Genomic DNA, 27,459 nt, shown 5'->3' on the forward strand with positions numbered 1-27,459 from the left:
TATATTCGTTCCGCGGTTGGTGCAGTCCAGCATGACACGAACGCAAAGTGTGTAACAGAGGTGAATAAATTATCAGATGCACCTACATATTTTGGAACACTTTAAAACTATTTATTGCTTCAATGAAACCTCTCGGTTTCATTATATTTACAGCCAATTTTATTAACATATGTACAGGCTAAGAATCATATTCTTTTAACAGAACACGATGGCGACACCATAAATAACAAATAAAGAACGTATAAAAATAGTTATTTTTGTTGGGTTTTTTTTTAAATTTTTTAACGACTGTCAAAGGGTCGAGTCATCACTCCATTCCTTTCTCTGTTATCAGTTGCTCCTCGACATTTTCTTCCCCTTCCACGATGTCTTTCAGTTCGATTTCTTCATCGAAGATCTTCACGTCCTTCACGTAGTACCACACGGAGATGTCGAAGATGGCTCCGACGGCAATGAAAGCTGAAACAAGAGAAGAAAAAAAATAGTGCGTGGAGTCCCTCCGCGCGGAAGAAGTGAAACTTCGTAATGTGGAAATGAAAATAGGAAGGGGTAGAAATTGATTTTTAGTGAAATTTTATTGTTTCTTTAAGACAAACTTTATTAACATTGCTTACAATTGATCGCATCTTTTAATTATCATTTTCGAGTGGAAAAATATCCAAATCTATAACATTTACAATGGGATTATGATAACTGGCCTGTAACAGGTATAGCTACTACGCGCATGCGTTCGAGTGCCACGCATTCACTCTCGCTCTGTCTCTTTCTATTCCCCCTAACCCAGGAGCGTTGAACGTTTAACGAAACAGTGCTTTCATACCCCCTCCATGGTAGCGTTAAACGTTTAACGGTACCTTGTTGGAAGTCGCATTAGAAGTTTCACTTAAAAAAAAAAAGTGGACGGTCACAACTTTCGATTGAGTTCGGCAAACAAATAAGGTCGACCCTTGGCTCCATCTCTTGCCTTGTTTTCCCGTAAGCGATACAGGCCACTCCGCACCCCAATTAAGGCCCCTGCCTACCTGGACACGCGTACAGTATGCAGAGCTCCAGGAGAAACAACGCGATTTGAAAACTTCTCTAGATACATGAGTGGCGTTTGTTTATAAAAGGCTTTAAAGAATATTCTGAGGGCGTATGAATATTTCTAATTCCATATTTCGTTTCAAACTGTGTTTTTTTTAAAAAGAGAGAAAGTGAAAATGCCTTAAAACGCGCGTTTTCAGAATAATATTTAGGCACGGAACTTCCGGTACACATTCTTGAAAGCATTCAATTGACTTGCAATGCACCTTTACCTACATTTATACTCTTGAAAATGTCATGGTTACCAATCAAATCTCATGGTTGTCCTGTGCACGCCAGTCCGGAGGCGACACCGCGCTAGAAGCACCAGCGAGCGTCGCGCTTATCATCTCGTCTCACCAACGCAAACACACCCCTCACTAGGCGGGTACCTTAACGCATTACCATATGGTTTGGTCTAAAATTTCAAAGATGGCCGTTTCGGATGGACGTCGCGCTATCCCCACCCCGGGGCCATTAGCGCGGGCGGTGATCGCTGGAGCAGCCTTGAGCGGGCTCCACGTGGCGGCGTGCGGCTCAGGTTGAACCCCGCCATGCTGCAGGGACAGGCGGGTCACGGCGGTAGGGACCCGTCTGCGCCTGGCGCCATCCTGACTTAAGGGAGTATTTGGGCAGAACGGGGTTTGAGCTTATTATTGTGCACCGTGCCACAGGCCATATTCGCTAGAAAATATTGTTCTTTCATGGATGTATTATTACCTAATTTAATTACTTCTTTAAATCAGCATTGTTTAACAGTATTATGTGAGTATTTTTTTTGAGATCATACCTGCATCCTTACTATTCTCAATTATTATATTTTGTTCAATTAAAAGATAATAATAATGTATAGCTATCTATACCTAATAAGCAAGAAGTTTCACTTCCGTCACCAGTGGACTCCACGCACACATATTTTCTGGAGGTTGGGAGACTTTGCGTCGTTAGGTCATTCAAGGAACATGAACAATAGACACAGTGAGGAAACATTTATTGGTAAAGGTACATGGAATTTTTTTTTTGATAATTTCCAGCATTTGTCAGGACTTTTTTTTTCTTTTAAAAAACCACTGAAAATTAAGATGACTTAGCCGAGTTCTTGACTAGGGTTATTTCTTACCAATGCGCCACCACTCTCGGTTAATCTCATTTTTCACAATACGTATTGTACACCAACTAGTTACTCGACTTAGTTCTCGTAAAGTAGTATTTTTACTGGTGCCTCCAAAAAAAATGTGGGCATATACGGGAACTATGTGATGTTTCGGAACATAAAACCGATTCAAAATGTTACCTCCCGACGTATATTATTATCTTGCCAATTTCCATCTAAATCATTGTGATGGATTTCACAAGAAGTTGTAATGTTAACAGACAGAAGGAAAAAAATTAAAACAAAAATATGTGGTTTTTGGACGTGATAACGTCTTATAAATCAATGAACGCCGGCTACACGCACGAAACATTTGTCACGTTCCGCCCGAGCCGAGCGTGCAAGAACCGGCCAACCATCGTGCAAGAAAATCTTCTATATCATCAAACAGGTTAAGGCGGGCTTTTTTAACTAATTGTTCGTGATTATATTTAAAAAAATTATTTAAATTAAATTTGCAAAAAAACTGTAAATAATATTTGAAAATTAAAAATGTATGCAATTATTATTCATCAATGTTTTCTTATGACGTTATCACGTAAAATTATCGTCCGTAAACCGACCTTACAGACACGTGTATCTCTCCTTATGACCAAACATGTATCCCACGTGCAGAACATGAGCCATTTACGGTGTGAATGTCACGTGTGTGAATAATGTGGGCGACTCACCTGCCGCGGTGAAGTTGAGTGCAGTCCTCATGGCCTCGCCGCTGTAGAGCCAGCAGTTGCCCCTGGTTCCCGCGCAGGACATTCCCCACACCATGCACGTCTTGTCTGAAACACACGCGTCCTCAGATACAGTCGCTGTCAGCCACCTCATGGATAGAGCGAGCGAGGTTTTTTTTTTCTGCCGACACACAAGTCATCTGTCAGCCATCACATGAATTGAAGATAGGGCGAACTTTTCTTCCTTTGTCTGCCGACACACAAGTCACCTGTCAGCCATCACATGAATAGAAGATAGGGCGAACTTTTCTTCCTTTGTCTGCCGACACACAAGTCACCTTTCAGCCGTCACATGAATAGGAGATAGGGCGAACTTTCCTTCCTTTGTCTGCCGACACACGTCATCTATCTGTCAGCCGTCACATGAATTGAAGATAGGGCGAACTTTTCTTCCTTTTTCTGCCGACACACAAGTCATCTATCTGTCAGCCATCACACGAATTGAAGATAGGGCGAACTTTTCTTCCTTTGTCTGCCGACACACAAGCCACCTGTCAGCCATCACATGAATAGAAGATAGGGCGAACTTTTCTTCCTTTGTCTGCCGACACACAAGTCACCTTTCAGCCGTCACATGAATAGGAGATAGGGCGAACTTTCCTTCCTTTGTCTGCCGACACACATCATCTATCTGTCAGCCGTCACATGAATTGAAGATAGGGCGAACTTTTCTTCCTTTTTCTGCCGACACACAAGTCATCTATCTGTCAGCCATCACACGAATTGAAGATAGGGCGAACTTTTCTTCCTTTGTCTGCTGACACACAACATAAACGTCCAATTACCTAATTCTACGCATGGAATTTGAAATGCGTAAGCCAGCCGGCAGTTGCTTTAAAATCAGTGTTGCCTTTTAAGTTGTTTGTTAATTTCAAGAGCTTTTTCTCAAATCAAAGGGATACTTATTGGTTTCCCCTTGGCTACGCATATGCATTAACCATGCTCCAACGTCTGAGTCCCAATTTTCTGCCATTTTCATTGTTTTTACATGCTTTATATTAGCTTCACCTGTATGTTTGTCTGTCCGTCTGTAACTCTGTCTGTCCGTCTGTAACTCTTTCGACTAAGAGTGAGTGACTCATCACAGTAAAATGTCCCACCCATTTCATTACGTTCGTTAGCCGAGCGGTCTAAGGCGCGCGACTTCTGCGACGTCAGCTTTCGGATTCAAAGATCGTGGGTTCTACTCCCGGCCACGCCGAAAAAAAAAGTTTTTTTTTCCCCGGTAAATTCTAATATTATATCCATACATCTAACTGCAAATGATTCGTAGAGACTTTACCATTTCTTTGTGACGTTGCAACTCCAAATAGTTATCTCAGATGGTAATAGGTAGTGTCGGTAACTCATTTCCCTATGATAATTATACATAAATATAGTTTAAAAAACTAAAAAAACATGCTTTTAAAAAATATCAAACTAAAAAGTTAAAAATAAATATAGTTTAAAAAACTAAAAACATGCTTTTAAATAATATCAAACTAAAAAGTTAAAAATAAATATAGTTAAAAAAACTAAAGAAACATGCTTTTAAAGATTATCAAACTAAAAAGTAAAAAATAATTTTAAAATTAAATTTATGACAATAGTATATAAGCAATACTAGTATAAATGAGAAAAAAGCTTGAGGCGCTTTGTGCCATATTTTTTGAATATCAAGCGCCCCATGCTTTTTTCTCATTTATACTAGTATTACTTATATACTATTGTCATAAATTTAATTTTAAAATTATTTTTTACTTTTTAGTTTGATAATCTTTAAAAGCATGTTTCTTTAGTTTTTTTTAACTATATTTATTTCTGCGCAAGCTTCCACGTTCACTGTTAAGCACACTCGCAAATTTGTAATGGCAACCCGATTCTTTTTAATATCCGATATTGTTGCTTTTCCAGCTCCATACTCATTGGATACAGTTGATACACTAACACCATTCCTGTTCTTAGTCTATCAGAAATGCTGAAAACCGCTCCTGCTCTGACAATGCTTGCGGCCACGTGCGGAAATCCTGCAGTGCGTGGCGCGCAGATTTGAATTAATTTGGCCCTCTGGAACGCGTTCGGTTGACCGAGGTTCGGATAGTCAATGCTCCACTTATATTGTACGGTTTGTATCAATACACATCAGAGTGAAAAAAAAAGTGCCGAACTTTCATGATCATCATTCTAATAAAGATAAATTTTCATCATTGTATAAGATTTTTAGTATGTTGGCAGCATCTGAAAGGAAAAGTATTTGACAGATGTGCAGATGATTGTGTATCACTCAGCTAGTTGACGGACGGACAGATGACGGATGGATGCGACAGGTCATCGAGTGTTCAGCTTTACTTACAAAACTACCAGCAACTGAAATATCAGTATATGTAACATTCTATATAACATTTTTATGAGTCGTAAGAACAGTTCTATGGTGCTTTCAACCAGAGGATGGTCGTGCATGCATGGAGGCTGCATGAAGCCAATGTTCCCCTCCCTAGCTGATTATCAGCGCCACGTTTGCGAGCAACCAGAACCTTGAATCATAGTTGGATTGCGGTAAGGTCTTAAAGGGATGTATTTATTTTATGTAATTGGTTATGTTTATCTCTGTCACATTCTAAATTCTCATGTATACCTACTAAACATCATCAGCACCTTCTCCCGAAATATTTTGGGTGCTTGTTTACTACATTGAACGAATTCTGGTTACCCTCAACTTGTGAAACCTCCTAAAAAAAAATTCCCGCAAAGCCCGCTTTACAACAGAAACATTTTCCTCCCCACCAGTACTTTCCACTTCGCCTGTTCCTGTTTCATTTGCAAAGTGAAGTATACCTTGTACTCTCACTGCTCAACACTCACTGGAATGTGTCGAACTGTCGATTACCTAGGATGTATCCGAAGAATATGGGCGACGGCAGGAACGTGAATACCGACAGAAGCGCCATGCCCAGACCCATCGACACCGTCTTGTCGCGCTCCTCGACACATCTGGGAACAAACCACACACTCGTATCTCAAATAACCACTCAAACAGTCCCATAAGAACGCAAGTAGGTAGTGTTCAAAAATCGTCACTATAGACAGCATTACTATAGCTACACAGTTATTTTGTAAATTCAGAGCGCTTTAGTAATTGTAGTAATATTTATTCTAGCGTTTATGACTTAATTAAATGTATGAAATAAATAATAAATAGTAGTAGAAAACATTAATTATTTTTAATATTATTATCTATTTAATGTGTTTTTTTACGGTGATGTATTACCACCTGACATATCTTATAACAGATAAGGAAATTAATTTAGCCGTTATAATATAGTCCATAACATAAAGAAGAACTGTTTTTAAAACAAAGTCAAATTTAGCATTTTGAAGTTTGCATCGATCATACAAATCTTGGACGTTTATTATTAATAATACTCTACTATGTGAGAAACCGTTATCTAGTGCCTACAGTCGAACCTAAAAAAAAACGTTGGAATTTGATTTTTCAATACATTTATCGTCACGCACTTTCGATCACGTTTCTTCAGTTGTAGATTCATAGATGGCAGTATAGTCGGTGACTGTATACGAGTATAGAAAAACAACGTTGAGTTTCCAGTCTTTCAGATGTATGGTCGTTGATTGTGAGGACACAGTGGTCATGTGGTCATATAACTCGCCTCCCACCAGGGAGATACGCGTCCGATTAACGTGACATCAAACCAAGTAGTTTTTGGTATTTTTGCCCTACGAGTTATAATAGGTTCAAACGGATGCGATATTTTTTCATATTATGGGAGTTACTGCCATTTTTCTGTTTTTCAAAAAACCTTCCCCATTTCTACCTCTTTGGTGGAATTTTGTCCACAAACGAACACGACCGAAATTTTTGGATTACTATATTTTATGTACATATCAGTTTGTAAGTGATTTGTGCACAATTACGGCAGTTATAGTGTAGATAAAAAATATGACTCTTGAGTTGACGATGGTTTTGGGGTCTGTGGATCATGAAACGAAAAACTATATAAAAAATTTCCTGAAGTCGCACCATGGTAACTATGTAGTATTTCTTCGATACCTACCTAAAAATGTTCAAGACCTTTGAACGATGTCTGTTTACGAAAACATTTAAGAATACACTGAGTTCAAATCAGTGGAATTGTGTCCGGATTTCGTTATGAAACCGTTTTTTTAGGGAAGTGAAAACACTAAGGGACCTGCATTACACCTTTATACCATATGACGGCACAGTCTCCACTAAAATCTCACAGTTGGCCTACGCACGACTAGAATACTGCGCGTCAGTCCATTCCCTGTGCCTAGAGTCGATACCATGGTAGATGCAACAGGGAGGGTCACACTGCCTTAGTAAAAAATACACCCTTGGCTGGGCAGGCACCTTAAATTCTAGTTTCGCTAATCATCACTCTTCGCCATCTTTAATGATCCCAAAGTTGAGGAGACGTTTGTTCAAAAGTTACAAAAAAAAAAGTCAAACAAAACCTCACTACAACGTCAAAATGCAAATGGTAAATTTTATTTGATTGGTTCGGAGCAGTTGGCACTACCGAGCGCACGGGGAGCTCACCTGATGGACACCAGGAAGTTGGAGGACCTGCTGGTGGCGCCCGTGAACTTGAGAAGGCACACGATGCTCACGAAGATCAGGAACTTCCTCATGCAGTCGGAGGGGCAGGCCCCGTCCGTGACGTAGCCGCCCGCCGGGTCCATGTCCTTGGGGAGGCTGGAGTTGGGCGCGATGCACGAGCAGTCGGTGTACATCTGCGACAGCGAGGGCACGCCTGTGCCGTAGAGTGCTGATCACATAGAGTGGTGATCACATAGAGTGGTGATGGCATAGAATAATGATACAGAGACTGAAGATCACATAGAGTGGTGAACACATAGAGTGGTGAACACATAGACTGGTGATACAATAGAGTGGTGAACACATAGACTGGTGATACAATAGAGTGATGAACACATAGACTAGTGAACACATAGACTAGTAAACACATAGACTAGTAAACACATAGACTAGTAAACCCATAGACTAGTAAACACATAGACTAGTGAACACATAGACGAGTGATCACATAGACGAGTCATCACATAGACTCGTTATCACTTAGACTGGTGATGACCAAGAATAATGATTATATATATTGATGATCACAGAGACTGAAGATCTCACAGAGTGGTATTACATGCTGGTGGTGAAACTGAATACACTGGTGATTATCACATAGAGTGAAAATCACATAGAATGGTGATCGCATAGAGTGATGATGACTAGTGACCATGCAATTTCTGCATACAACCCTCCAGCTGCCTTACGCACATTTGTATGTTCATGCCACTCGTATGATTGGACATTTTGATATGCATTAGAATACTTGAAGAGTATTAGTCATTTTGTCATCGTCATGTGAATCCTGCTTAAATAAATGAAATACGGAGATGACTTTTAACACAATTGCCTGCCAATAAACAGTTGACAATCCATTGTGTATGAATAAGATTCAGGAAAATAGATTTGGTAAAATATATGCCAGGAATTGAGAGGGTATCTAATAATGATTGATGTCTTCGAGTGATGATGAAACAGGCTGATTTTGTGCTGTCATGCATGGTGCCATCGTGACTTGCGATTTTTCACGAGTCGTGTTAAAATCAGCTGAACTCATACGACGCATATGTTTGTTTACATTTAGTATTTCAGTAGACATACTTTAAAAAAAAATACGTTTATTGAATTTTCAATAGTAATTTGACGCAGTGCATAGTTTTATATATATTTGACACCCAAATATCAAACATTTTCTACATTTTAAGATGGTGGTCTTCGTTTATTTACTGAGACTAACAGTAGTTTTTTAGTGAACGAAATGTGGCCTGCCGGCTCGGTTTAAAAAAACAGCCGTACATTTAGACAAGGCTTTGCTTTCCAAACCATTTTTTCATGTTATTCAGCCACTTTTTAACATCATCTCTTTCAAACAATAATCCTCGCTGTGAATTGGGATGAGGAAAACATTGCTACAGGAAAAATAAAAACACGAAACAGGGGGTTTTAAGGTTTGAATATTTTTTAGATGATTAAATCTATAAAAAAGGAGGCATGCATACTCTTTAGTGGCTTTTTTTCGTATTCCGTAACAAAAGACGCGTCGGTAGAGTGGTTAGAACACTCGTCTCCTAACAAGGCGTCCGGGGAACGATTCTCGGCGGGGTCGAATCAGGATTTTCGCTAGCGGGATTCTTGGCGGAAGTTTCCTGTGGGTTTTCTCGGGGTACTCCCGTTTCCCCCGCTGCTCCACACCCCATCTCACCTCACCTCACCTTCACGAACTCTTCCGGCTGGCCGTAACGACAAGTCTGTCCCCCTGGTAGGGCAAACAAACCGGCTGCTATGAGTGTCATACATCCATGCAGACCCTGCCTCGGCCGCAAAGTAGCAACGTAATAGCGTAGCAACGTAGCAACGTTCTCCTCGACGAAATACGCAGCGCAGTTTTACGCTCGACTGCGATATTGTGGGGAAGCCTTTTCACAGATGAGAGAGCCAAACGTCCGATCATGTATCATCAGGATTTTTTTGGTTCATTGTAAAAGTGTTCATAAAAGGATACTAATGGACTAATGGTCAATTACAGGGGCGCAACAACAGGGGGGGGGGCAAGGGTATTTTGCCCCCCCCCCCCCCCCTCTGAAACCTTGAAGTGGGAGCAAACGAGGGCAAAGAAAGTGCTCTGTAATCAATTTTTAGATAGTAAAACTGCTTAAATAGCACCATTTTCCACCTTGAAATATCAATTTTCCCGGGGGAGGACCCCCGGACTCCCCAATTCAATAGGGGGAATCGATGATTCTTTATAAATGTTATATTGCCCCCCCTTTGGAAATTTAGTTGTTGCACCCCTGGTCAATTAGGTTAGGTTAGCTACATTATAAATACTTTAAAACACAGTGGACGGTTGATTTGGTTAGGATAGCTACATTAAAGATACGGAGGAAAAAAAAGCGAGCATGAACTTCGGGGAACTTCGGGTTTTGGCTCTCTCGTCTGTGTAAAAAAGGCTTCCCGATATTTTGGGGAGGAAAAAAACAAAAGAACTCGAAGCATTATCGCATGTCTTTTTTTTTTCTGATTGGCCAGGCAGCCGGGACTCACCACAGTCCCGTTGACGGTGGTCTTCTCGCCCGAGCAGCCGGCGTGGCAGGGCGATATGTAGGAGCGGTCGCCGTACTGCGAGCACACAGGGGTGTACCGCACCTGGTCGCAGCTGCAGTTGGCGTTGCAGGTCAGGTCCAGCTGCAGCCTTCGAAACACGACGCACCACGTTCAAGTACAACCCTGCATGGGCGTAGATCCCACCCGTCCTACCCACTTTTGGCATTTAGCAGCCTCTTTCCATTGGAGACCTGCATGTACGAGTAGAACAGTAACCGTGAAACTGGGTGGATGAACTTAAAAGTCGAAACTGTTTTTTTTTTAATGTGAAACTTTCTGCACATGATGAAATGTTTTTTTACTTGTTGCATAGGCTTAAAATATGGGCAGTACACAACATTCAAGCACCGTATACAGAGGCAGATTGTGTCGGTCAAAAATCCACGCGCAAAACTATCGGCTCGCGCCCTTTTAGAATCCTGCAGATTTGCGTTCTTCCGAACTAAAAATTTTAATTACGTCCTTAAGGGGTGTACGTGTGTTAGTGAGGCGGGATGATAAGCGCGACGCTCGATGGTATTTCTAGCGCGGTATCGCCTCTAAGCGCAAGGCTCTGAACTGGCGCGCAGTCTTCTCGTCGTCACAGGACAACTGTGAAATTTGAGCGTTGACCTTAAAATTATATGGCCGAGAAATGATGATAAAGGGGTGTTATGCAAGTCATTTCAGTGCTTTCAATAATCTGTACCGGTTGTTTTACGGCTAAAAATTACTCTGAAAACACGCGTTTTAGCCATTTAAACTCTTCTAAAAATACAGTTTAAAAACTTAATCCGAAATCAAAAGTAATTTTCGGCTATCAGCGAACTCTTAAATGCTTTTCGCATGCATGCCCCACTCGGATATCTTGAGTAGTTTTGAAATCGCGTTGTTTTACCTGAAGCTCTGCGCACCGTGTGTGTGCCCGGGTAGGCGAAGCCCTTAACATAATGAATAATTGATGCACGATGTTTCAACCAAAAAAGAAAGAAAGAAGGACCAAGAACAAAGAAAGAAGAAAGAAAAAATAAATATATAAGAAATAAAGTAGGTACATGCACGATAAACACATTCCAGCCAAAGGATCAAGCTAATTATGGAACTAAACATAAAGCTGCACCCCTCTCAGTTACCAGAATGAAAACTAAATAGATTTAAGCTAAACGATATTCAAGAACTACAGAAATTAGATGAAGAGCTAGCATTGTATTGGGCTGCTAACCATTTGGACGCATGGATATTTAACTAAAAAAGAATGTTTCGTCTTCCCGAAATCGTGAAAAATCACGTGTTCCTAAAGAGTTGAGGAAACCTAGTTCTTACAGATGTATGAATAAAATTCAAAACGAAAAAATAAGTTTGCAATAAATGTTTCATACAAATGGTTCATTGAAAACCCTTTATCCACAAGAATACATGCTCAGTTCATGCTAGTGACGAAGTAAGTATAAATCGGCCCAGACAGTTATAAAAACCATTTAGTACACAAGTTTTAGAGGGATAAAACCATTCATAAAAATCAAAAATAGTTAATTTAAGGATTCAACATGAATAATGGACAAAAAAATACAAAAGTGAAATAATATTGAGAAAAAATACCCCATATTTTTCTCTTGGATTTTTGTTTTCTAAATTTCAGTTATTTAATGAAGAAATGTTTTGACAATGGGATTATAAAATTTAGTTTGTATGCGTTACTCAGCTGAGTGAACACACAACTTCTTTTGAATAACCATGACGTTGTTCATCGGGCAAAAAATAATACTTATGAATATTTTGTCAAGTCTTTTACATGTAACATATAACGTATAGAGTATATCTTACACATAAATTTATAACAAAAATTCATTCGCAATGCTTAAATAGTAATAAATATAAGGATCGTAACAAATTAAAGACAAATAATATAAAATGTACTAACACAGCTTAGCGAGAGAACCCATGCTTTAAAGCAATGATTTCCTAAATTGTTTTGTTATAATTTTTTGCCTTGATTTAAATTGATTTTGTAATTTAACTATAAATTGTTTTGGGTGATTTTATTTTTAAAATATCGTTTACTTAATATTTAAAAAAAAAAAAAACTTTCAACTCCCGCATAAACTTAGAGCATTTATTAATTTGTAACGTGAGTTGTAACTATTCGTTTTTATGTAGCTTTTGTCGTAAAACTGTTTATTTTATTTATTTTCCATGTTTCATATTTTAAAAAAAATTCAATCTTCCCAGAACCCTAATAAAATTAATTTACCAAGATGTTGAGAGAGAAAAAAAATTTTTCCGCATAATTTTAATACTTTAATTGATATTTTTTTTTTGTTTAAGCATAACTTGTTTAAACCACTGAAAAGATAACCGAATACTCAATATTTGGACTTTGTTTTAATCTATTGTACTTATTGACGCGCGGAGTTAAGACTGGAAAGCTATTCAGGAGAACGGTTTGCAAATAACTGGTGCAACACATAAGATTAAATGGCCGGAGTAAGAATACGAACCCGGTGTTTAAAAAAAACGAACACAGTTTTTTTTGTCACGTAAACGTAAAAAAAAAAAAAAAATTACAAACATGTGTAATTTCACGTGAGTGTTTCTGTTCCGTGTAGCGAGAAAGAAAGACGAAGAGGAGGAAATGCACGTTAAAGCGCAGCGCACTCACAGGCCCTGGTCGTCGACGACTCCGTACGTGTCGTTGTTGGTGCAGCCGATGAAGGCGTAGCTGGCGATGCCGAACACGCTGATGAACACCACGGTGATGTTCCACAGCGCCAGCGAGCGCGCCTTGGGCCGGAACTTGGTGATCACTATCCCGGACACCAGGATCCCCAGCGCGGAGAACACCAGCCCCACCGTGCCTGCGTCCACCACCAGGGGGTGTTGTGGTGTCGTGTCGTGTCGTGTGGTCTAGTGTTGTGTGGTGTCGTGTGGTGTGGTGTGGTGTGGTCTAGTGTTGTGTGGTGTCGTGTGGTGTCGTGTGGTGTCGTGTGGTGTCGTGTGGTGTGGTGCAGGGGCGTAGCCATGGGGGGGAGGGGGTGTTTAGGGGTTCAACCCCCCTCCCCCCCCCCTTGTTAGCACCGAATCTTTAATTAATTTCTTATTCATCACTCAAACAAATTTTCATATTAAAAGTAATAAAAAATTTTACCATTACAATATTTAAATTTAAGAATCGAAAACATGCTAAAATAGCACTATTTTACATCTTAAAATCCAAACTTTCCCGGGGGAGGATACCCCCGCTTTAATACAGGGGGGCGGGGGTGGGCATGCTTCGTAACACCCCCTATACACAAATCCTGGCTACGCCACTGGTGTGGTGTGGTGTGGTGTGGTGTGGTGTCGTCTGGTGTTGTGTGGTGTTGTGTTGTGATGGTGTGGTGTTGTGTGGTGTTGTGTTGTGTGGTGTCGTGTGCAAAAATTCTTATTTTTTAAAGCTTTTTCGGACTATTTTCACCACAAATCACAAAAACAAAAACCATGTAGACACATTCACAATAAAAAAAAATATTGAAAATAAAATTTATCATGTACGAAGATATGATAATTTATTGAGAAATTTGGATTTTTGCTGCAACATTATTCTTACATTGTTTTACATTTAACAAATAATCAAATTAATATGATTGGAAATTATTAATAATATTATATTTTATGTTTTTGACCAGATCAACAAATAACTTTCAGACTTAAAATTTACTGTTTGAAAAAATGCATAGCCAGGATTTTTTTTTTAAATGTCCTTTATTTCATAGCTTTTTTGCAGTGGTTCAGTGCATATTAATCTTTTTATTTTTATTTTATTGCACTTTGGATTAATTTTTCTTGGACTCCTATGAAGTGTGAAAAAAAAAATTAATCACTGCTAGTGAATGCTATGGTTTTTGATTCGAAATTATATTCAAACGAAAAAAAATAGTATTCGCAGAAGCATACGGCTTGCAAGTTATGTGATACGCGTAGATCACATTTACAGATATGGCTATGGCGACGTTTATGGTCTTTAATTGTTATTTATTTATCTGTGGGATTTGAAAAGATGTACATTAAGTAATGGGAAGGGAGGAAAGGGCAGGGGCGTAGAAACCGGGGGGACAGGGAGGACGTGTCCCCCTGAACATTTTGGGTGGAGGGGACTGTTCCCCCCAACTTTCTAGACCGTGATATTTTTATTTTATAATATTATTCTGCCCAACATCTATTTGTAATTTCTTCACACATCAAATTTTATCTTAAGGAAACAATAATAATTTTAACATCGATGTATCCAATGATTGGATACAAAAACTGCTAAAAAAAAAGTGCTATTTTGCACTTTTAAAATCAAAATTTTCCGGCGGAGGACCCCCGGAGGGGAATGGGTTTACATGACATCAAAATCATTATTTGTCCCCCCCAACTTTATGAACACAGCTACGCCAATGGCGAAAGGGGGCAGACAAAATGGTTTGCCCCCTTCCCCCCCCCCCCCACCGGGTTTTGTGTTTCTCTGGGCGGCCCTGGCTGCAATGACTCACCAGTGATGAGACTCGAAATGGAAGCAGAGATGCGGTACTGGACCTCAATGTACTTGGCCATGAAGACCCAGTACGGCATGTAGCCGAAAAGGTAGAATATGTGGGACACCTGTATGGCCATGTAGGCTTTGTTCTTGAGCAGCCGCCAGAAGCCCGCCAGCATGTCTGAAAAACACACCAATCACAACGGAGATGTATATATTGAAGTCGTATCACGAGCTACTGTAATCTGAAGCATCATCGCAGAAGGGCCGAAAATTCCCCCATTCTCTATGGGAAGAATCTTTGTTCCCGAGGCAGAGCCTAAACTCGCGAACAGTTTTCAAAAATTATTAGAATTTCGCATACACGAATCATAAAGCACGCGATAAAAAAAAATTCGATTAATCTGGATTAAATGTCCCCGGGCAACCAATATCAACTATGATTACCGTACGTTCGCTATCAAACGAGGCTTTGAATAATTTGATAAGGATAAATATCTGTAAATTTGTTTGCCTGGATATTAAAAAAAAACTGAGTAATTTTTCAATTGGTCTTTACGTAAATACCATAGAAACAAAATATTGATATGAAAATGTAGACATTAAAAATACCGATACGTATGTATCGATATTTTGATATATCGATACATGAGTATCGATACTTTGATATATCGATACATGAGCGTAGAATCCAGGGGGGAAGGAGAAATCAGGAAGCTCCTCTCTGAGGAAGCCCGCTTGATTGAGCTTGCAAAATCGTGACCGTGACATGGGAACGATATGATAAACTTTGACCCCCCCCTGGGTAACAGATTACAGGTTACAGATTCTCGCCCGTGTGTATCGATGTATCGTCGCCCGAGCGTCGATGTATCGTCGCCGCCTCACCCGAGACGGACGGCTTGGTCTCCTCGGGCACCTTCTCGCCGGCGCGGCGCGCCTTCTCGTCGGCGATCATCTTGCGCACGGCGGCGTCGGGCAGCGTCTTGGGGAACAGCCCGATCATGGAGCCCGTCACGAACAGCACGAAGGACAGCAGGATCCAGCCTGCCGCGAGACGAACACACGTCACGTCACGTCACGTGACAACGTTCACACTCACTAGAGGTCGTGCACAGTAGCGGATCCAGAGGGGGGGGGCTAAGGCAGGGGTGCCCACAAGGGGGGGGGGGGGGTGGTAACGACGCAGACTGCGTCATTAAAATTTCAGGGTGGGGGGGGGGTGTGGTGGTTAAAAGACGAGATATATATATATTTATATATATATATATATTATTTACATAATTATAGCTTCTAATGCGAAAATACGTTTCTCGTGCTTTGATAATTGAAAGGGATCTTGTAAATCAAATTGGCAACCCCGCACTTTCCTCAACAAAAGCAGTTTGGCATCTGTCGGTTCAGGATGGAAATATTACCTGATATATGACCAAAATTATTATTAGAAAATCAGTTTTAATTAATGCAAAATGTGATAAAATATAATACTAAAAAAGTATAATATTATAAAATAATTGAGTAAATCATTGAGAAAATGGCATAAAAAATTTCGGGGGGGGGGGGGGGGCGCATCATTAGGTTAGGGGGGTGAGTCATAGTGTTTTGGGAGGGGGGTGGGCACCTCTGGCTATGGGGCTTGTTGAGTCGCACAGTGTTGTTATTCAGTTGTTTGTTTTGAAAGACAAGTGGCCTTTGGCGTTAGGGAATTGTTTTGTTTTGTTTTGTTTTGGGCTGAGTAGTTGTGATCTTGGGATAAATTGTGGCAGATGTATTTTGTGGTGCATTAAAACATGAAATTCAATAACGAAGTTCTGATGTTACATATTTAGTTTAGCCTTAAAAGTGCAATTCCGACTTCTAACAGCTTACTTCATGGAACAGGGCTCAAGCTCCCTCCAAAAGCATCTGGGTCCACCATTGTTTTAGTGTTTGCCTTGATAAAGCCCAGCCTCAGCTGGGTCAAGCCCCTCCCCAAACCAAAATCCTGGATCCGCCACTGGTCGTGCATACATACATCGGGAGCTAGGACGCTATGCACTTCAGAAGACCGACAACTCTAGAGATTCGCGAACACGGATTCAGGGGTTCGGTGAACCCCCCTGTGTTCGTCTGCTCACCCATCCACCAAGCTCCTGTCCACCGGGGGTCGTTTGGCTTGATGGTGGGGGTGAGATCCGGAGCGATGTACATCTCCAGGCTGAGCGAGGCCAGCGAGTAGCCGACGGCAGGACCCAGCAGCCTCACGAAGTGCGACAAACCTGCCAAAAATAAAAAATAAAATAAAATAACGCATCAGTGACGGATTCACCAACACGTTCTGCCAGTTCGAAACCTGGTCGTTGCCCACAGATTAAAGAAACACTCAGAAACGGAGCATATGGTCCGATTCTTGGCGTAGTGGGGGAGGAGGACTTCAGTCCTCTACACGTATCAATATGGCGGCCGTTTGTTTACAAATGTATCAGCTGCACCTGTATTGGAGTTTGATTTGAAAAAAAAAGTCAACTCATGTCATTACATTTGTGTCCTGAAGAGTCGTTTTGGACTTTTAATCTATATAAAACATATGAACCAGTAATATGTAAATGTAATTTTCTTCCGAACAGATTAACTAAAGTCGTTAATAAAAGCAGGCTAGAACAGCTGATACAAATATAATCAAACGTCCACCATATTGGTATATAAAAAACAGGGAAAAGAAAATGGAGGAACCGGGGGGGGGGGGGGGGGGGGGAGAATGTATTCACTTCTGACGGTTAATGCTCCATCTGTATCCTTTCCTAATCTCTGGTCGTACCAAGTACCGTTGACAGATTATAACCTCAACAAGGCTGACTACGTCCACACAGACACAATTTTGATTACTCTATTGTTGCAAACTGTAAAACAAATAAGGTATTTTTTGAAGTCAAAATGAAAAAGAGCGTTTACCCTAGGGTGGCCATGTCTGCGTGGTTACACGGCAAGTCTTCCCTTCAGCTTATTGTTGCGCCATGTTGGTTAGACGCCCAAAGCATTGGCTGAAGTGTAGTTTTTTTTTCATTTGGAAACAGTTTTCAACGACTTTTTGACGTTATAACGTCTTATAAATCGATGAACGCCGGCTGCACGCACATAGAAAGATGACTCATTGTCACGTTCTGCCTGAGACGAGCATGCAAGAACCGGCCTTACCACCGTGCGAGAAAATCTTTTATAAGAACTAACAGGTTAAGGCGGGCTTTTTAAATAATTATTCTTGATTATATTTAAACAAATTATTTAAATTAAATTTGCAAAAACTGTAAATAATATTTTAAAATTAAAAAGTATACAATTTTTCATCAATGTTTTCTTATGACGTTATCACATAAAATTATCGTCCGTAAACCGACTTTACAGACAACCCCCCTTTTTTATTTATTAAAGTGACAGTTTTTAACGTCGGAGATTCTAATTGATACTAACCATCATCAGGAGTTATCAAGCACCATTTCCACGATGTTTTGGAGAGAACAACATTGCGATGGCGAGATTAAAAAGTGGCTTAAACTAAGTCATAGCTTGCCGTCTCCTGAAAATTTAATAATCCATGCCCTCAACCCCCCCCCCCCCCCTCCCTTACATAAACCAGCATAGCAAAACAATTGTTTTTGTTATAATGCAGTTTAACGCTAATTTCTTGCGGATGTGTTGGTATTATGTTTGTTTAGCAATACTCACTACACGATGGCATCTTTACGATTCTTCCTAACGAGTTCTTTTCAACTAGTAAACCAATTTATAGCATATTGGCCATTGCACAGCTATGGTTTTGGTATTAAATTGATACTCCTTTGACTCAGATCCAGAGAGGGGAGGGCATAGTGGCATACCCCCTTTCCCAACCCACCGAACCCTGAGTAATTTTCTCCTATTTCCTTGCCATAGTTTACTAAACTTACTGCAGTGCTGTGGATAATAGGACCTTTTTTGAATAACACATATTATTGAATAAATATTTAAATTCTAAATGTACTAACATATTATTAAGAAATTTAATTCTGCCCTCCCCTGCACTGAAATAAATTTTTGTATATTTTACAAAAAAAATCCTTGTAAACCCTGTTGCCAAGGATATTACTTGTAAAACTACAAGGCAGAGCTTCGTACCATGTGTGATTTTGCAAGGCTCTGCCTTGTAGTTTTGCAAGAAATATCCTTGGCAACAGGGTTTCTAAGAATTTCCCTTGTAAAAGTAGCCTACATATTTTTTTTAGTGTGTGACCATCAGTCTGCAACCACTCCATAGACTAACACCTCCGTGGTCTGTATCGCATACACATCTATGGTCTGTATAGCATACACATCTATGGTCTGCGGTCCACTCACTGATGAGGAAGGGTATCTTGTGCTTCTCGATGTTGTCGTCCATGTAGGACATGCCGATGGTGTGGTACAGCCCGCCGCCGACGCCGGATATCAGGTTGCCGACGAACAACAAGATGGCGGGCACGTTCAGGCTTCCCCCCTCCTCCTTGCAGCGCGACTCGGGCCCTTCGTCGGCGAAGCACATGACGTTCTTCAGGTCCGGGTCTGCAAAACCGGGCGAGCCGCTGACTTGGACGCTTTTGTTTTTCCCCCCGCGCTCTCTCTTTTTTCCACTACTTCGGGAATACGTCATCGAAACCTAAACAGGTATTGTGAACAACACAACGACGACAGCACAGTCGAACACAGCACAAGAACTAAGTAATTTTTGCCATGAAAAAAAAAATAACAACAACACAGACGAAAACATCGGGCTAACAAAGGCGAGACAGTTTTCAAACAATAACATTAAATGCAGACGCACAACAAAAAACCTGGACAACGCAACGAACCCACGAACACAACGATGAAGATAAACATCTATTATAGACAACGCAACGACAACAGTAGGTTTCCTATGACAAAAGTCTGATGACAGGAACAGCGTCATAGGAAACCTGCTGTCGCCGTTGTGTCATCCATAACGGGTCGTTACCACAACGCCGAAATACCATAACGCCGAATGTCAAAATTGACCACAACGCCGACAGCTAGAAAACTGTTGTGCACCACAACGCCTAAATAACAACTGAATGAATTTGTGTGTGTTTCTTAAATGTACCTTAACGACGAAATACCACAATCAAACCTAACCTTACCTAACCTTACCTAACCTAACCTAGCGTAATATAACCTAACCTAACTTAGCCTATCCTAGCCTAGCCTAACCTAACCTAGTCTAACCTAACCTAGTTTAACCTAACCTAGTCTAACCTAACCTAACCTTTGTGGCAGTCCTGCAATGGCATTTTTCGGCATTAGTGTATTTCGGCGTTGTGGTAATTCGGCGTTGTGGTACACAGCAGTTTTCTAGCAGTCGGCGTTGTGGTCAATTTGGCATTTCGGCGTTGTGGTATTTCGGCGTTGTGGTGCGTCCCCGTCCACATAACACTTGTTTAGATATATTGATCGTTGGGTTCATCTGTTTGACACCAGCTGATTTAGGCTTGTTCTGCGCAGATTTTAGTGTTTTCAATTTTTTTTTTATCTCTTAAAATTTGCGTTCTTTTCCGTGACGAACAGTGCGAAACTACAATAAATGCTATTGAACCAACATGTAGAAAAGTGCGCATCTCGTCCTAGAAACGCCTTCTAAACATTATTCTGATTTTAAAAAAATCACCATATCTAAAATCTAAAAAATTTGATTCATAGGTATATTAACTAAAAAAAATGTCGAGCTATATGATAGTCAGTATGATTACACCATAAAGCAGACGGTAGCACTGTCTTTTAGAGTGAACAATTTAAGTATGGAAATCTATTTTTTTTTTTGAGCTTGCTATTTTGATTTTAAAAAAAAATATTTTAGCAATAAAAACAAAAGGTATAAAATTTTTTTTTTAAATTTATTTAAAATATATTACAAGCAGCTTGTATACATATAGGTAACGATATTCTAGACACGAGGCACCGAGGCGGCCCAGCGGAGGGGGGTCGGAAGACGAGGTCGCGTGGTCGAAGTGGCGGGGGGGGGCGCTCACCGACGCAACTGTTCGGAGCGCTGCGAGACCTCACCAGGGCAGGGCGCGGCAGGTGCGTGAGACAGAGAGGCTGACCCACGGGACTCACCGACGTAGCTGGCGGAGAGGTTGGCGACGGAGCGGCCGCCGTGCTCCACGGTGAGAGCCAGGGCCTCCTCGCCGACACCGTACAGCAGGTGCGGGGTCAGCGTCAGCAGGCAGTACAACACCACGGTGTAGATGCCCAGCGCGATCCAGCGCGGCCGGTGCTGCTTGCCGGCGTAGTACGACAGGAACACGCCCACCAGCAGCGCGGAGAAGTCGTTGCCCACGATGATCATGCCTGCAGACACACACACAAACCCTTAACTAGAGACCCGGAAAAATTCGCGGGTTCAATGACCTCCCAGGATAGACTCCAATATCCTCTACACACTCGGGCAAATGCCAACTGTTCATTGGCTGCTGACTTGTGAAGTCGTATCGACTGGGTGGCCTGTGATTCATCACTTCTATGAGTGAGGGGTCTCTAATCGGCACTCAGTCCTCCAGATTAACAGTGAACCAATGACAGAAGCAGCACTAAGGTATAATTATTTGAATTTTAGCATAACACGAAATGAACCCGCGAATTTTCCGGGTCTCTACCCATAACACATCTCTCTTCCTTCAACCTCCTCGTGACCACGAGCTGACTTCGCGGATTCACTCCCGCGATGTGCCAGTACCCAAGCATACATATTTTCTTCTCTGATTGGCTTACAGTTTATCTGAACGAATTTGAGCCAATTATAGAAAACTTTCAACCCAAAAAAAAAGTATCAATTTTTTTCCCCTAACCTAACTAAAACTAAGTGTTTTTGGGAGGGGTCCGGGTGAGGGAGGGACCTAAGTGCGTCTCAGGCCGAAGCCTATACGCCTGGGATTAGCCATGCAGTGAGAGGGTCACATGAATCGTGTGCTTAGGAGGGTATTGGCCAGCCATGGCAGCGATCGGTGCCATGTCTTAACTCCCCTCACTCTTAAATCTAGACTAAACTACTAGATGAGTTGGGCCCCAGGTAAAACCTGCACAGACACAGGGAAAACCCTGGGCACTTCAACGCGGGATGCCAAAATTTCATGCATTAATTTCAGGCAGGTTAAATACGGGAGAAAGAAGGATGGTTCAGGAAGAAGAGTTGGTCAGAGCAGAAAGAGTTTACCATGCGGGGGGTTGGGCGCTTGGACTTAATGTCCGCATTGTTTGTTGTTCTGCAGTTCTGGTTCTTCTGACCAGGGACGCACATCGCAAGCATTCTAGTTGACAGGTTCCGCGAGTCAGTAGCCAATGAGCAGGTTGCATCTGCTTGAATATGTAGGGAATTGTGGAGTCTATCCTAGAGTCGAAAGCTGAGCATTTTCCCAGTCCCTACTTAAAACAAAAAAAATTAATGTAAAAAAATTGTTATTTTTTTCAAACAAGGTTTTATTAAAATGTACCTACTAAAAAGTAAAATAAATAATTACTGAATTTAAATATGACAATATAAATCAAAATTGTGGAATCAGTTGTTTTTTTATAAAATATTAATTTAAATCAATATAAGTATTTTTTTATAAATTTCCCAATTTTTTCTCGATTTTTTGTTAGATAATAATAACGGATTTTCTATATGGCGGCCAAAATTAAAAATGTCGGAATCTGTGTGTGTTAAAAATAAGTTTACTATCATCAGAACTGATGAATCATGTAAAATTTCATCTCTCTAGTTCAAGCGGAAGTGGTTTAAATTTAACTTGCATGATTTAAACTGAACAGACAAACAAACAAACAAACAAAAGCTTGTAATAATATAACATCTCGTTACAATCCATTTATGTGAAATAGCCACTCGGCCTATAATTTAATCCGGGACTATAAACTTCAGATATTTAATTTTTTATTAATTTTAAAATATGCTTTGATGAAAAAGAAATTTTGAGAATTAAACGATAGAACATTGCTATTGCCTAAAAACTGTTGTAACCTAAATGGCGTCTTTCTGGTCATATCCCTTCCCTGTAATGAGACACAGCTTTGAAACAGGACAGAATAATTTATTATTACTGGCGTGTTGCAGAACTCGTTGCGTGCCAGCATGGGATTAACTTCATGTCGCACTCCGTCGATCGCGGAATCGAAGGGGCAGAGGTTTCGCCGCACCCAGTCACGGCAGAGCTTGTAATTATCACAGACTGGAGAACACTCCATGCTCAATTCGCGTGCGGATCAGATGGCACAGAGCTATTATTTGTGTGATTGCATGTCGTGTCGAAGAAATTTATTTATTGGGCTGGTTTTCTGTCGGTGAGTCAGCTGATAAACTGACTTTCAGTTATTTTGTAACGTAATCATTTGGATTTTAAACTGTAAAATATAAATTCGCAAAATTTTTCGGTCGATAGTGATTAGAGGTACTACTACAATGAGACATTTTAATCGCTGTAGGATTCAAGTAAAGCTGTCGGTAAACCTCCCCCCCCCCCTCCTTTTTTTCCCCTTTATTACATTGAATTCCTTAACAATTAGGTAATGTTTATTTTTTATTTTTTTTTAATATTTTGTTTTAGTTAGTAAATCGTTCAACTGAAACTGGAGGAAAACGTGTTAAATACGTATAGGCCAGGGATAGGCCAGTAAAATTCTCAAATATTTACCATTCGAATGATTTTATATTCGAGGAAAAAGATTCAAAGAATAATATTTCAGGGAAGTATCTGAAGGACTTCAAACGCTAGCACATGTTTAGTTTACAAGGACTACATCATGGATTTTTTTCCTTCAGAAGCTGTAAAATAAAATGTTTGCATTTGCCACCAGATACAATGCTGTGGTGATATTTTTTTAGCACTTCATGGGTAAATTATTGACTAAAATTAAATTGATACTATCCTTGAAAAATGTCTTATTTATTTTAGAAATGAAAAAAAATCAGTTATGTTTGAATGTTTCTTCATAACTAAAATATATGTGTTTTTACTTTAGTACTGACTTTTAATATTTAAATTCTTTAAAAAAATTAATTCCAGATTAGAATTTGAGAAAATGTGGTTTCGATCCATTCATAATATGTATATAATGTTAATAAAGAAGTCAGGGCCGGATATAGAGATCTGGAGGCCTCGGGGCAACAGAGGAGCGGAGGCCCCCTGGCCCCAAATTATTTTACAAATAAAATGAACAATTTTTTTCCAGTCGAGTTTTCCAATAAATAATTTATTGTGAAGTCAAGTGGATTCTCTTAGTATTTAAAAAAAACATACATAAATATAATCGGAGACAAGAATTATATGAAATTAAATTTTAGTGTTAATGAATATTTCTGTTAATATTTAACAATAATATAATCATGTATGTGCAAAGTACTGTAGGTAAAGGTAAGACAGCGAAAAAAGAATATCAAAGGAAAAGATGTTTACTAGTGTTTACTTGTCGGAATTTGAAAGATTTTTTTTCCGAAGTCTCTATTGTGGGGGCCCTCCGTTTGTGGAGGCCCCGGGGCTTTCGCCTCGGTTGCCCTCCCCTAAATCCGGCCCTGAAAGAAGTACGTAGAACCATGTTATCAAGACGTACAACCAACCCCACTGATTTTTCCATGTAAACAAAGTGCTGTACCCGGTCTTGGTTACAATTCATCACCGATCCTATTGACACAGGCTTCTGCAGACTTGGGGGCAGCGGGGGTGGCTGTGGACTTATCGAGGGCCTTTCTCATGTCGAGCACGTGGTGGTAAGTCCCAAACTGGAAATCCCGACACGCCCCGTGTCGACTCTTAGCTAATGGGAGACATTTTACTCCAGAGTTGCCTAATTTCGCGTGAACAGTTTTAAGACTTGGTCTCACACGTTAATTTGTTTACAGGCCTATATATATAATCTTGTCATCATTATTACTAAAGTAATTTTCCTTCAAAATTTATACTAATACATACCTATCTTGCATCTGTTGTTGGGCCACAAATAATCTCACCAGATATTTGCTTATTTAGTTTGTGAATTTTTTCTACCGCTATTATTTCAAATGCAGCAAAAATATGTTCAGAAAATGTCAGATGAAATCTAAAATTTCAAAGAGATAACATGATAAAGCCCTTAAATAATAGTTATGACAAGAAAACTAATTAAATAACACGGGGTGTGATACTGAGCCATAACATGGGAAATTCCTAATGCCAGAGGAGGAGACAGACAGTGGAAAGTTGACCGATTTTCGAGTAGAAGTGATCGCGAAGTTAAGTTGATGATCCAAATACGCCGCTTTGCTCTTTTCACTCCAGGCTAAACTCGACTGTTACACGCAGAATAAATCCACTTTGCTACGCCCATTGGCCGATACTAAGGTCGTGTGCCTTCCGTTGTCTATGTTGCACGCGACTGAGCCAACAATTCGTCATATTCTTGGTTGTCAATAGTGCATCAAATAATTGCGGTACAGTTATTAAATAAAATAACATGTCTGTGTACTTCAACTCTACTTTGCTACAAAATCAATGACCTAAATTCTTGGTCCTGTAACTATAAGATTTTTACTTAACATCATAAGAAGGGACTGGAAAATTTCATGAATTCATTTCGGGTGAGCTATAAGTAGAGTCATCCCCAAAAAGGCTTTGCGCTAAGATGGTCTGGAATGCACTGTTACATAACGTGGTAATTTTTAGGGCGAATCACAGATTTTATGTATTGCGATAATTGTTTTTTTCATTGACTGAGTTTAAGTGCGGAGCGAGCTTCTTTCACACCAATAAGAGCCAATAAGAAAATTCATGTTGCGAATTTGGACATTGTGTATCAAAGTCCATCAAACAATCAGATTTTTCCACTGTAAATCTCGATACATCTAGCTACAAAATTCAGACACATTTACCTTAGCGCAGTTTTTCTGGAAGACTTTGAACCGATAATTAACCCTTAACCAAAGTGTATAGAATTATGGGCAACCCATTAGAAACGTCTCGCAAGTCAACAACCAACGAACTGATATTCTACCGAATACGTAAATTGTTAATAAGTTTATCCTAGAGGTAATTGAACCCGCGAATTGTTCTAGTTGTTTTTGATGAGTACCGAGTCACTGCCAAAGAGAGTCCGTGATCACTTCTGAGAAAAAAAAATTCCTGTAAGTACAAAAATTTGTTAAATGTAAAATGAAATCCAGAACTTTAAATTTTACGTGGTCTGATTTTTGGCAGCTTGGTGTAGTTGTCTTCCATCAGCAACACACTGTCGCAACATTTAATATACTTGGTTGACAGAAATTATTTAAGTCTTGTGTAAACTGTTTGCACGCTAATAATGGTTTGCCGGATTCGGAGTTAAAAGAATTTTGTTGATCTGGTGCAGACTGAAGCTTAAGGAAAGAGAAAAGATTCTCTTCTTGTGACAACACCATAGTATAACATGTGCTCATGGTGTTTTTTGGGGAAACTCAAATGACCCTGACGATCAGGGTCAGTCTCACCTGAAACTTTGCTGGGGATCTTGAACCTCTTCTCGATGGTCGAGATGGTGCCGTTGAAGTAGGAGAAGCAGGCGCCGAACATGGACCCCACCAGGCCGTACATGCACACGTAGTACTTCTCGTTGCTGAACCGCTGCAGCCAGTGTCCCCGGATGAAGCCGAAGCCGCAGGTCGTGTCCTCCGTCAAGGGGTGGTCCCTGTACAGGTCCTCGATCTCCTTGGCGGTCATCCTGCTCTTCTCGGTGCCGCCGTTCTTCTTGGGGCTGCCTTTCTCACTGTCGGCGAGCCTGCTGTCCTCCTGGGCATCCAGCTTCTCTCTCGAGCCCATCGTGAGCGCTTGTCGGGCGGATCCGTGTCAGTGATCCTAACCGTAAAACCAGACAGACGATGCGACCACGGCGCTTCAGGCCTGGGAATGTACGCCCTCGTTATTTTTCCGCAGTAGATGATGTAGCTCCCTGATCTCTTGTCCACTCTCCCCGCCCGAAGCTGAGCTTCACCTGTGTCGCGCCCCTCTTGGGCGACTAGGCACCGACTAGGACGATCCCCAGACGACACTAGTTCATAAAGTATAGTTCTAAAACCTTCTCAAGGTCGGAACTTATTTTTTTCCCACATTTTCGCCGACCAAATTTCCCCCTTCTCAGCAGAGGGACTAATCTTCTTAACAATGCCACGATCTCAACAAATACCGAAGCTTGTTTGAACGGAGGCGCTGGTGTTAAGCACCGCTCCTTGTGAGTGCTGTCGTATTTGAGGTACATTTATCGACGTAATGCCGCTCATTGTTTAAGGTTCCAAGGTCTCGTCTTCAATCGAAGCGTGTCAACACGGGAGATAGAACGTGTCAACAAGGACCGAATCGAGTCGTCATCATTGTTGCTCGTTCTGCTGTTCTCACCAACGATCTCATTGGTACACAGAGTCATGCTGTTTTTCTGAACACACCCCAGCCATTCTCAAGAGGCGTGACTATCACACATGCCTCCTCTCCGCCAGAAGCACCTGCTCTCTTTATGCTATATGGAAGATATCTTCCTTATTCTCTTCCATAATTCTATCGTTACTGAAAAAAAATTTTTACACTTCATTTTCGTTTTCCTCCGGGTTTAGTTCAATCATCCTAACTGCATATTGAGTTTTGTCATGTTGAAGATCTTAAGTAAATCATTGATTAAATGAGAGGATTGAGGATGGTTGACCTCAGATACCTTTTTTTTTCAGTATGTTTTATAGTGATAAAAATGTGCCTGAGAACTGAACTTTCTACTTTCTTGTTACTTTGACCTGTAATTATGTCATCAAATTCCTCACCATGTTGTCCTTTCGGCCCATAAT

The 27,459-nt window shown here is 40.6% G+C and overlaps 1 protein-coding gene across 1 annotated transcript; it reads right to left on the reverse strand.

The window, feature by feature from the left end:
- Positions 1–87: 87 nt before the first annotated feature.
- Positions 88–26,858, reverse strand: LOC134536946 (solute carrier organic anion transporter family member 74D-like). The gene is made up of 12 exons (XM_063377056.1): positions 26,122–26,858; positions 20,748–20,981; positions 18,978–19,181; positions 16,745–16,885; positions 15,516–15,674; positions 14,644–14,808; positions 12,789–12,984; positions 10,091–10,238; positions 7,505–7,698; positions 5,813–5,916; positions 2,890–2,994; positions 88–459 (listed from the first exon to the last, which is right to left on the reverse strand). Exons 1-12 carry the CDS (start codon positions 26,447–26,449, stop codon positions 308–310), a joined length of 2,130 nt encoding a protein of 709 aa, XP_063233126.1. The 5' UTR covers positions 26,450–26,858; the 3' UTR covers positions 88–307.
- Between the last annotated feature and the right edge of the window lie 601 nt (positions 26,859–27,459).

The sequence above is a fragment of the Bacillus rossius genome, chromosome 11 (genome assembly GCF_032445375.1).
Source record: "Bacillus rossius redtenbacheri isolate Brsri chromosome 11, Brsri_v3, whole genome shotgun sequence".
In the NCBI taxonomy this organism is placed as follows: domain Eukaryota; kingdom Metazoa; phylum Arthropoda; class Insecta; order Phasmatodea; family Bacillidae; genus Bacillus; species Bacillus rossius.

What these genes read in the sequence shown, in the direction of transcription:
- LOC134536946 (XM_063377056.1), bottom strand. Translation starts at nt 26,449, where the DNA reads ATGGGCTCGAGAGAGAAGCTGGATGCCCAGGAGGACAGCAGGCTCGCC. An exon ending in CAAGATACCCTTCCTCATCA is followed by an intron (nt 16,886 to 18,977) that starts GTGAGTGGACCG and finishes TATTTTTGGCAG; the next exon opens with GTTTGTCGCACTTCGTGAGG. An exon ending in GACCAAGCCGTCCGTCTCGG is followed by an intron (nt 14,809 to 15,515) that starts GTGAGGCGGCGA and finishes TGTGTTTTTCAG; the next exon opens with ACATGCTGGCGGGCTTCTGG.